Below are 12,718 nucleotides of genomic sequence, written 5' to 3'. Positions count from 1 at the left end.
ATATCATTTATAGATCAGTAGTAGATTTATATCATTTATAGATCAGTGGTAGATTTATATCATTTATAGATCAGTGGTAGATTTATATCATTTATAGATCAGTGGTAGATTTATATCATTTATAGATCAGTGGTAGATTTATATCATTTATAGATCAGTGGTAGGAGATTTATATCATTTATAGATCAGTGGTAGTAGATTTATATCATTTATAGATCAGTGGTAGATTTATATCATTTATAGATCAGTGGTAGTAGATTTATATCATTTATAGATCAGTGGTAGATTTATATCATTTATAGATCAGTGGTAGATTTATATCATTTATAGATCAGTAGTAGATTTATATCATTTATAGATCAGTGGTAGATTTATATCATTTATAGATCAGTGGTAGATTTATATCATTTATAGATCAGTGGTAGATTTATATCATTTATAGATCAGTGGTAGATTTATATCATTTATAGATCAGTGGTAGATTTATATCATTTATAGATCAGTAGTAGATTTATATCATTTATAGATCAGATTTATATCATTTATAGATCAGTGGTAGATTTATATCATTTATAGATCAGTGGTAGATTTATATCATTTATAGATCAGAGGTTGATTTATATCATTTATAGATCAGTGGTAGATTTATATCATTTATAGATCAGAGGTTGATTTATATCATTTATAGATCAGTGGTAGATTTATATCATTTATAGATCAGTGGTAGATTTATATCATTTATAGATCAGTGGTAGATTTATATCATTTATAGATCAGTTGTAGGAGATTTATATCATTTATAGATCAGTGGTAGATTTATATCATTTATAGATCAGTAGTAGATTTATATCATTTATAGATCAGAGGTTGATTTATATCATTTATAGATCAGTGGTAGATTTATATCATTTATAGATCAGTGGTAGATTTATATCATTTATAGATCAGAGGTAGATTTATATCATTTATAGATCAGTGGTAGGAGATTTATATCATTTATAGATCAGTAGTAGATTTATATCATTTATAGATCAGTGGTAGATTTATATCATTTATAGATCAGTGGTAGATTTATATCATTTATAGATCAGTAGTAGGAGATTTATATCATTTATAGATCAGTGGTAGATTTATATCATTTATAGATCAGAGGTAGATTTATATCATTTATAGATCAGTTGTAGGAGATTTATATCATTTATAGATCAGTAGTAGATTTATATCATTTATAGATCAGTTGTAGGAGATTTATATCATTTATAGATCAGTGGTAGATTTATATCATTTATAGATCAGTGGTAGATTTATATCATTTATAGATCAGAGGTAGATTTATATCATTTATAGATCAGTGGTAGATTTATATCATTTATAGATCAGAGGTAGATTTATATCATTTATAGATCAGTGGTAGATTTATATCATTTATAGATCAGTAGTAGATTTATATCATTTATAGATCAGAGGTAGATTTATATCATTTATAGATCAGTGGTAGATTTATATCATTTATAGATCAGTGGTAGATTTATATCATTTATAGATCAGTAGGAGATTTATATCATTTATAGATCAGTGGTAGATTTATATCATTTATAGATCAGTGGTAGATTTATATCATTTATAGATCAGTGGTAGATTTATATCATTTATAGATCAGTGGTAGATTTATATCATTTATAGATCAGTGGTAGATTTATATCATTTATAGATCAGTGGTAGATTTATATCATTTATAGATCAGTGGTAGATTTATATCATTTATAGATCAGTGGTAGATTTATATCATTTATAGATCAGTAGTAGGAGATTTATATCATTTATAGATCAGTAGTAGATTTATATCATTTATAGATCAGTAGGAGATTTATATCATTTATAGATCAGTGGTAGATTTATATCATTTATAGATCAGATTTATATCATTTATAGATCAGTGGTAGATTTATATCATTTATAGATCAGATTTATATCATTTATAGATCAGTGGTAGATTTATATCATTTATAGATCAGATTTATATCATTTATAGATCAGTGGTAGATTTATATCATTTATAGATCAGTGGTAGATTTATATCATTTATAGATCAGTGGTAGATTTATATCATTTATAGATCAGTGGTAGATTTATATCATTTATAGATCAGTGGTAGATTTATATCATTTATAGATCAGTGGTAGGAGATTTATATCATTTATAGATCAGTGGTAGATTTATATCATTTATAGATCAGTGGTAGATTTATATCATTTATAGATCAGAGGTAGATTTATATCATTTATAGATCAGTGGTAGATTTATATCATTTATAGATCAGTGGTAGATTTATATCATTTATAGATCAGTAGTAGGAGATTTATATCATTTATAGATCAGTGGTAGATTTATATCATTTATAGATCAGTGGTAGATTTATATCATTTATAGATCAGTGGTAGATTTATATCATTTATAGATCAGTGGTAGATTTATATCATTTATAGATCAGTGGTAGATTTATATCATTTATAGATCAGTGGTAGATTTATATCATTTATAGATCAGTGGTAGATTTATATCATTTATAGATCAGTGGTAGATTTATATCATTTATAGATCAGTGGTAGATTTATATCATTTATAGATCAGTGGTAGATTTATATCATTTATAGATCAGTGGTAGATTTATATCATTTATAGATCAGTGGTAGATTTATATCATTTATAGATCAGTGGTAGATTTATATCATTTATAGATCAGTGGTAGATTTATATCATTTATAGATCAGTAGTAGATTTATATCATTTATAGATCAGATTCATATCATTTATAGATCAGTGGTAGATTTATATCATTTATAGATCAGTAGTAGATTTATATCATTTATAGATCAGATTTATATCATTTATAGATCAGTGGTAGATTTATATCATTTATAGATCAGTGGTAGATTTATATCATTTATAGATCAGTGGTAGATTTATATCATTTATAGATCAGTGGAAGGAGATTTATATCATTTATAGATCACTGGTTCCCAAACCTTTTCATGTCAAGGACCCCCAAATTGACCCTAATTAGCCCTGCGGACCCCCATTTGCAAAGATATGCCAGGGACCCCCATAAGAGAAGATTTGTATGGCTTTAGCAGTGATTCTCAACCCGTTTAATTTCAAGGACCCCCCAGTTTGACCTGCATTAGTCTACGGACCACCCATTTAATGGCATTTCCATCTCTGGGACCCCAATATATATTGTAAAATCACTGCTAATATAACTTTGAGAGTGTCCATTTGTACACTCTCAAAGTTACAGTCCCATAAGGGTACATTTGGTTACAAACTATCATTTAGCTGGGGACCCCCTGGAACTCCCTCAAGGACCACTTTGGGAACCCCTGATTTAGATCAGCTTGCAGAGCTGATCTACATTTTACTATTAACGACCGTAGTGGACACTTTCATGATTGGCTGCCTCTAGGTTGCCTCTAAGCCAATGGGAGACTTACCTATATAATAAAACCCATAGTCTGAACGGCATAAAAAACCCATACTCTGAACACCGCAACATGATGGAGGCTGTGTTGTGAACTTGTGAATCAATACAATACTGCCCCCATCTGGCGGAGTGTATTAATTGAGTACCATCTATCTATGCTATTGCTGAACTCCGGTTTATTCCGGTTGATCGGGAATAAACAAACTTGCTGCAAGCTGATATTAGTTTTTTAATTTTACTGTACATTTAGATTTTGTTTTAGTCATAGTCTTTTGAAGGAAATGTCATGTAGTTTTAGTCATATTTCAATCATCTGAAATGGTTTAGTGTTAAGTCTAGTTTTGGTCAACTAAATATCCTAAGATTTTAGTCGACTAAATCTAAAGTTGATTTAGTCGACTAAAATGTATTTTGGCGGGCCTTGATGGTGTCGTAATGGCTGATTTTACACTTGGTTGCATGATGAAAATAGCCGATCTACAAGCCCACAATGCGTCGCAGGCAGCGTGGCGCGTTGTTAGCTTGTAGATCTGCTATCTGCTAACAACACCCGGGTGCAACCAAGCATAAAATGGCTTGTCTTTTAGTATGTGAATTAAATGCCAACTGTCTTACAAAAATACAGCATTTAGATGATCATAAATTAAGCTTCTATTAAATAAGTGTTTTAACCCATTTCGGGCGGGAACCCCTTTTGGTGTTTTAAGCATTATGTTATACTTTAGCTTTTGAAAAATGTTTGCAAATCTTTGAATATATATTCTTTCAGAGCGAACGTTTTTAACTCAAATCTTTGCTTCTGGGGGGGGGGGGGGGTCCCTGGAACAACATATTTTGAGATTGGGGTCCACGGTCCAATTACTGTACATATAATTCTGGGGGTCCTTGACATGAAATAGTGTGAGAACGACTGACATAGAAACAAAGGGTTTTTCAGAAAACTGTCAGGATTTAGAAGACATTTCTAGAATCGTCCTCAGGTTTTAATTAGGAATTTACAAAGTTATTCCTCTTTTCTCTCACCCGAACACAGCCCAGGCTGCGTTAACGTTGGTCCGGGCGCTGGAAGACGTGTCGGTGGCGCCCGGCGAAGAGGCCTGTTTCGAGTGCGAGGTGTCGGTGCCCATCCTCAAGGGCCCGCTGTGGAGCCTGAACGGGGCCCCCCTGACGCCTAGCTCCAGGGTCCGCATCGAGAGGATGGGAACCGTCCACAGACTGACCCTACGACACACCTCTCCGGACATGAGCGGCAGCGTGGAGTTCAACTTAGGGAAAGCCACCAGCAGTTCACAGCTCCATGTCCTGAGTGAGTTAAAACGCAGAATTATTATGCTTTCTTAATTTACATATATTTTTACATATGCTTTCTTGATTACATATATTACATGTTTCTATGTCAGTGGTTCTCAAACATTTTCATGTCAAGGACCCCCAAAATTATATGTAATTGGCCGCCGGCCGCCATCTGAAAATATGTTGTTCCAGGGACCCCCTCCCAGAAGCAAAGATTTGAGTTAAAAACGTTGGCTCTGAAAGAATATAAATTCAAGGATTTGCGCCACATTTTCACTATTTTTCAAAAATAGCAGACCTACAAGATCGTAGCGCGGCACTCAGTGCCGCGCTATGAGCTTGTAGATCTGCTATTTTTCAATAGCTAAAGGATAACATAATGCTTACAACACAAAAACGGTTCCCGCCCAAAACTAAAACTAAATTGGAAGCGAGTCTGCAAATGGGGAGTTTATTCCACAGTTTGGGAGCCAGGAAGGGGAATAGATCGAGAGCCTGCATGGGACATGTGGAGCATTGTCCAGGGTGTTTTAGGGGCGATTCACACTATGGTCCCGGGTGCGCACTCGGGACCACTTGGCAGATGTTGTGGTAGTGTGAATGATGCGTACCGTTCCCGGGAGTGGATCGTCCAACTGGGGGCGGGTCTCTGGACCGTTGAAGTGTATTCAGATACGGATCGTTCCAATGTGAATGCATGCGTACCTAAAGAAGGAAGTGGACTGTTTTTTTTTAGAACGTGACATGATCTCTAGTCGACGAGCCAAGCGTCAACAAAAGAAAAACACAGACGCTGCACGACGCGTAACACCAGCTCATTTCTCAACGCCGCCCGTCTCCTGTTGAATCTGCTATACGCGCAGCACCGCAGTACGCGCTGATCTTGGACTACACCTGGCTCTTGGGCTTTGCTTGGCATAGTTTCCAAAGTAAAACAAAATAATAATAATGCTGTAGAATCCATAGCAAACTAATATCAAACACGACACTGGAGCACAGAACTGACTGACACAGTGAATAGCAGGCAGGCTGACAGTGAAGTAGTCTAACGGCAAAGAGCCAAAAGAGGCAATGCAATGCAGTGTCTGGATTAATTGGAGACAATGTCGCAGAGTTGATGGTCAGTGTCCGTGCGCACCAGTCATAAAGCACACCACCATCTGGAGGATCAAAGTGTGTTATGCAAGTGTACCCGGGTGCGCTGTTGAATCTCGGTCAATGTGAATCATGGCCATCGGGGACCAGGCAACCGTATTCGGAAACGGTTCCAATGAAACGGATTCAGTCCCTCTCAGTGTGAATTGCCTATTAGACTCTTGGTATGTATTTTATTATCGATTCTGACATTTTCAATCATGTCAGAATCGATAAAATAGAGATGATCAAAAATGAGCTGGAAGGGTTGTAGGTTGGATAATGTCCTGAAGGCAGGACACCGTGAACCACTCCATACTGGTTAACAAGCTAAAAGCAATTGGTTTTGAATCTTGATAGCACATCAGTGAGCTGGATGCAATCCTACCTGGAGGGGAGAGAACAGATGGTGGAGGTGAACGGAACACTGTTCCACCCCCCTCTCAGTGAGCTGTGGCGTTCCAGGAAGCATACTAGGGCCTTTACTGTTCCTAATATATGTAAACGACATGACATCAGCTTGTGACTGCAACCTGTTCCTGTTCGCATGCAGATGACTCGGCACTGCTAGTCTCGGACAGGAACAAACTGCAGGTTGAAAAGGCCCTCAGCTCTGAACTCGGTAGAATCTGCACCTGGCTCGCTGATAACAAACTATCTTTACACCTGGGAAAAACTGAATCCATTCTCTTTGACTCTAATAGTAATCTCAGCAAGGCAGATGGCTTCTTGGTTAGAGTGGGTTGACAATATTATCACACGAAAAGATGAAATTACATACCTAGGATCCATTCCATCCTGGAGGCAAATCTTTCCGGTGATAAAATGGCCACCAACGTAATCAAAAAAGTCAACCAAAGAACAAGATTCCTGTACAGGATCTCCTCACTGGTCAACAAAAACACCTTGAAGATCCTAACAGGAGCCCTCGTACAAGGTTTCTTCGACTATGCATGCACCTCTTGGTACCACAGCACCTCAAAGGCCCTTAAAACAAGGCTCCAGACTTCCCAAAACAAACTGGTCAGGCTACTACTGGGCCTCACCCCCCGAAAGGCTGGAATGGCTTAGGGTTGAGGACAGAGTACAGCATCTTGCAATGGGTCTGGTCCACAAGATTCAATACCCATGTACCTAATTTATTTTTTATGTCAGCGAAGTCCACACCCACAACACCAGAGGGAGTTCAACAAACATGTGCTACCCAGATTCGGCACAAACAAGGGACTAAATTATTTTCGCTCCTATGCCACCAAAATGTGGAACGCCCTACCAACAGTCATTAAGACATGTGAATCCCTTGACTCCTTCAAAACTGCTCTCAAAGGGCACCTATGGACGGACTGCAATTCGATACTGGCCCCCGTAAAATCTGATTCCCCCACCCACCCCTTTTCCCCTCACTGTATATGATGATTTCCTGTTTTTGGCTATAGGCCTATAGAAGTGTATATTTGCACGTCTCTAAATGTTATGATCAATTGAACATGGTGGACCCTCTTGTAAACAAGTGTAATGCTTTATGGTGTCGTCCACAGTTAACAGTTTTGTATTGAGTTGTGCTTGAAATGTACTGTAATTCTCCAATCTGTTAAATACTTCAATCAATCAATCAATCAATCAATCAATCAATCAATACTGGTTGCCTTTTAGTCCAGCAGCAAGTGGAAGCCAAAGGGCTTTGTTTGCAGTGGTGGAAAGTAACTAAGTACTTTTACTTATAAGTACTGTACCTAAGTACAATTTTGAGGTATTTGTACTTTACTTGAGTATTTCCAATTTCCAGTACTTTTACTTCTACTCCACTACATCTCAGAGCCAAAAGGTGTACTTTTACTCCACTACAATTATTTGAAAACTTTAGTTACTAGTTACTTTGGAGATTAAAATTTTGATTAGAAAACATACCACTTCAACCATATACAATTCGACCATTTGAAAATAGCAGATCTAACGCGACGCATTGTGAGCTTGTAGATCTGCTATTTTCAATAGATTTTGTACACATTTTGAACTTGTGAAATGGCACATTCTGCACAATGAGTACTTTTACTTTTAGTACTTTAAGTACATTTTGATGCCGATACTTTTGTACTTTTACTCAAGTACATTTTCAATTCCGTACTTTTACTTGTAATTCTACTAAGTAGTTCTACATTGCAGTATTGGTACTTTTACTTAAAGGGGCATTCCACTCATTTTCAACATTTTACTATGTCATTAATGTACCTTAGAGCTGTTGTGTGGAAATAATAAAAAAGTTCCCCCATTCTGTGTTTCCTAGAACTAGAGGTCTGAAAAAAAGCATTAACATGGTGAAACACATCTTGATGATGTCATCAAGATGTGTTTCACCATGTTAATGATTTTTTTCATAATTACAGTTCTAGGAAACACAAAATGGGGGGACTTTTTATTATTTCCACACAACAGCTCTAAGGTATATTAATGACATAGTAAAATGTTGAAAATGGGTGGTTTTCCCCTTTAAGTAAAACAATTGAGTACTTTTTCCACCACTGCTACTGGGTGCGGGCAGCAAGTGGAAGCCAAAGGGCTTTGATTGACAGCCACCGTGGTCGCTATGAAGGTAATTGTTTATGAAACAACAATGATAGAAGGTAACAAGTGTTAACTGGTGTTTTCAGTGTACTGAAACCCAGCGCATCATATGATACTGTACGCTTAACACGGATACAGACCCCAGATGTGTAGCTGATCTGACTTCCTCTCCCCCATGTCCTGTCACATACACACTTCCTTCACAGCTGTTACCAATCAAACACAAATTAATGCCAGGTGTGTGTTGGCTCACCGGAAAGGTTCTGCTACATTGGTAACACCAGCTGTGACCAAGATGAGAGGAAACACCTCTGAAATGATGCCATAAAATGCTACATTTAACAGATTGTCTAATAGCCACCGTATATTTTGTAAATGTGTGTAAATACAGCCATTGAAAAAGACAAACACATTCTGTGATTATCCAGTTCTGCGCCTATTTTGTCACTCCATTCCTGTAATTCAAACACTCACCACTAGATGGGGGAAAATATTAACTTTTACATTAGTAAATGGAGGAATTTGACTTGGATCATGAGGTTAATGATGCAAGAAGCTGTACACTAAACAAAACCAACAGTGAAATTATAGTAAATACAAATAAATGTATAATAATAATAATAATAATTAACTACACTGTCACATCTCAAGCAATAAATGTAAATGTGATAATGCAGTCATCAACTCACTATCTCTGCCAGACAGAGTTTTAACCGGAGATAAGATAAGCGCTCACATCACTCTTATCTTAAGGTCCCTGCACTGTCGGTCTGTCTGCCTGTCAGACAGTTAGATTGGATTATAAGATTCCCTTTGTATCCTTTTGCACTCGTAGATTTCCTTTTTATAATAGTCCCCACTCCTTAGGGTGTGTGTGTGTGTGCTCCGTGGAATATTATATATATAATATTATATATAATATCTGTGTTATTACGGCCTTAGGGTGTGTGTGTGTGTGTGCTCCGTGGAATATTAGTTGTCTACATGCAGTGAAGTGATAGTTTCAATAGTTTGAACCAGCGCTGAAGTTGTGGAGTAAAAATCGGTTCAATGACTGTGAAAGTGCCAATCTAAGTGACATTTTATACACTATACACTAAGTTACTAACCTGTAGGGTCCATAACAGTTCTCTATTGTATACAATAGACTAGAGAACTGTTATGGACATGGACAGTACACAACAAATACTGAGATTCGTCCTCTGCATTTACCCATCCTATAACTAGGAGCAGTGAGCAGCCATTCTACGCGCTCAGGGAGCAATTCAGGGTTTAAGAGGTGAAGAGATGGGGCTCAGGGACACATTGCTGACCTGGCCTGGATCTCACATGTTTTATTATGACCACCATAACTCTGAGAGTGTACAAAATGTGACTGTGTCTCAGAGTTACAGACCTGTCATGGTCATTCAAGACTATATATCTCTTTGTGTTTCTGGTAAATACATTATTATCCCATTCTGTGCGGGAACCACTTTTGGTGTTTATACCATTATGTTATACTTTAGCTATTGAAAAATAGCAGATCTACAAGCTCGTAGCGCGGCACCGAGTGCCGCGATACGAGCTTGTAGATCTGCTATGTTTCTTAAATCGTGAAAATGTGATGCAAATCTTTGAATATATATTCTTTCAGTTTTTAACTCTTTGCTTCTAGGGGGTCCCTGGAACAACATATTTTTAGATGGGGGTCGGAGGCCAATTACATATATTTTTGGGGGTCCTTGACATGAAAATATTTGAGAACGACATAGAAACAAAGGGTTTTTCAGAAAACTGTCCTCAGGTCCACTCATGTTGTGTATGTCCGTGTGGCAAAAAATGGCATTTTGACACAAATGTCAACCACGAGCCAACGTGGTGATGATGTCATCATGTCAGACCCCTGCCGTCAGACCCCTGCCGAGGCAAGATATACATTTGCTGGCTCCTGTATGTGCTAAATTCTTCATTTATGATCCAGCTCTATTCATGGGCATAGAGGTCAAGTGATATGGAACAGATATCCAGGGATGCGTCTAGGCCAGGATAGTAAACTATTTTTAGTTTTATTATGTTGCCAATAGGAGAGTATTAGGTTCATTCGTCTGACTTGGGGGGGGGGGGGGGGGGGGGGGGTTGGGGAGGTACAGTTGTTGTTGTACAAAAGTACTTGACTATAACGCAAAAATAAACAGAACGGAACTGATTAGTGACCAATAACTGAACGTGCAGAGTCAACGTCAGACGTCAGTGAGTTTAGTCAGTGCGACAGCTCTAAGGAGGTAGGTATGGTCCGGGGTGCAGAGACTGTTCCGATTCCTTTCCAACGATGAAATGAGTCCGGACCCCCCCGGCCTTGCAGATCGCTATGAAATGAGTCCGGACCCCCCCGGCCTTGCAGATCGCTATGAAATGAGTCCGGACCCCCCCGGCCTTGCAGATCGCTATGAAATGAGTCCGGACCCCCCCGGCCTTGCAGATCGCTATGCGAGCCATTGGAAAAAGTATCACAGTACTTGACCCTTCAAGTATTTCCAGAATGGCATCTGTAGAAGCTGAATTCCCACCTATTGACCAAAAGTCTGGTTGAAATTTCTGAAATACTCAACACTTAAACCCATTTTGACCTGAGATCAGATTCTAAAAATGTTAGTGGCAGCGGTGGCCGAACGGTTTGCGGAGCGGTCTTGATACCGGAAGGTCGCCAGTTCGTATCCCCGGACCGGCACGTTAAAATTACCACCGCTGAAGTGCCCTTGAGCAAGGCATTGAACCACTACCATGAAATGTTCTATGAGCAGGGCCTGGCTGTAAACAAGTATCTGATGCTTAGTCCAGTTACCCTGGGTAAATATAGTAACTTTGCTTTGCTTTGCTTAGTCGTTCTTCGATTTTTCAAAATTAGCAGACCTACAAGCTCATAGCACGCCACTCGGTGGCGCGCTATGAGCTTGTAGATCTGCTATTTTTCAATAGCTAAAGCATAACATAATGCTAACACCAAAAGGGGTTCCCGCCAAGAATGGGATAAATCAAATGTGAATATCGATTATTTTCTTAGAGATTGTATAAATTACTTTTTCGATTAAGCAAGTCATCGAGAAACCCATTTTTACTGTACATTATATATTAAACAATTTGACATGCAAAATTACTACTTCTGTGAAGCTATCATTAATTTTTTCCCACACAGATTTAGCCCATCCATAGAAGTTAGACGTCACCAGACATATCAATAGGCGGAGATGTCTGACACAACACTACTTCAGCCTCGTTTTACACTTTTACACTGTCAAATTGTCGTACAACGGTGCTGCACAAAAACAGTGGAAGCAACCAGTCCATGTGGTCGTTAAGCCATAGCCTATTCTATACATGGAAATAGCAAAAACAGTTCATGTGATGCCATTTGTACATCTCTGAAAATTATTTAACATTTTGAAAATGTTTGCCTACACAAAAATAATGATGTCAGTTTGAATTTGAAAAGGGTTCAGTGGACAACACTATTTCCACATTTGTTTTTTTTACTATTTATTGTGTAATGGAAACTGAAAACATATCAATTGCAGCATAAACAAGTGTGCGTTTTGACAGAATAAGGCCAGGCATACTTACTGTATGGATGCTCTCCGGTTCACATGCATTTCTTCTCTGCTCTCATTTCGCAGGTGATCCCTAAAAGTGATGGTGTCGTCTTCAAAGTGTCATCACCTCATTAAAAGGAATTCTTTGTTTTTTTTACTTTTTCAAGATGTGAAACCGAAGAGGCAGTGGCTAAAATTAAGAGGTTTTTACTGTAGTTACAGTAGTCGAGAACAAGGTTGAAATCAAATGAATCAATGGAAGTTTCTTTCCTTTCTTTTCTTTTCTTTTCTTTTCTTTTCTTTTACAACAAGTGGAAATATTGTGCTCATTAAAAGTTCTTACATTCAATCTAAAAAACAAATTGACAGTCAGCCATACATCAGCTTATAATTTATATTTCACTGACACCTTTTCCTGGTTCAAAATACAAAGTCTAAAAGTTCCCAAGTATTGAATATAGCCTAAGTTGTGAACTTGAACGGCTTTTGACCTAAGAAGTTCAGTGGCACTTTGGCTATACATTAATATACATGGTGGATTTATTCAAGAAGCGAGAATTATTCCTATTCTTTATCATTAATTCTACATCTTTTTTTTTGTTTTGTTTTTGTGTAAAAGGAGCCCATACAGTCTATGTTTCCGTGTCATGTTGAAATTAATTCCTAATGGGGTTCAAAA

The 12,718-nt window shown here is 37.5% G+C and overlaps 1 protein-coding gene across 1 annotated transcript in view; it reads left to right on the top strand.

The window, feature by feature from the left end:
• Positions 1–12,134, top strand: part of obsl1b (obscurin like cytoskeletal adaptor 1b) — a gene marked incomplete at its 3' end in the record, with an annotated part of 104,075 nt that extends 91,941 nt beyond the window's left edge. The window contains exons 35-36 of the mRNA XM_079517852.1: positions 4,515–4,787; positions 12,124–12,134. Of these exons, the coding sequence (XP_079373978.1) occupies positions 4,515–4,787; positions 12,124–12,134 (284 nt within the window). The remainder of the gene's footprint in view (positions 1–4,514; positions 4,788–12,123) is intronic.
• Between the last annotated feature and the right edge of the window lie 584 nt (positions 12,135–12,718).

The sequence above is a fragment of the Electrona antarctica genome (assembly GCF_951216825.1).
Source record: "Electrona antarctica genome assembly, chromosome: 13".
NCBI lineage: Eukaryota > Metazoa > Chordata > Actinopteri > Myctophiformes > Myctophidae > Electrona > Electrona antarctica.
This window is presented reverse-complemented; position numbering and strand designations above follow the sequence as displayed.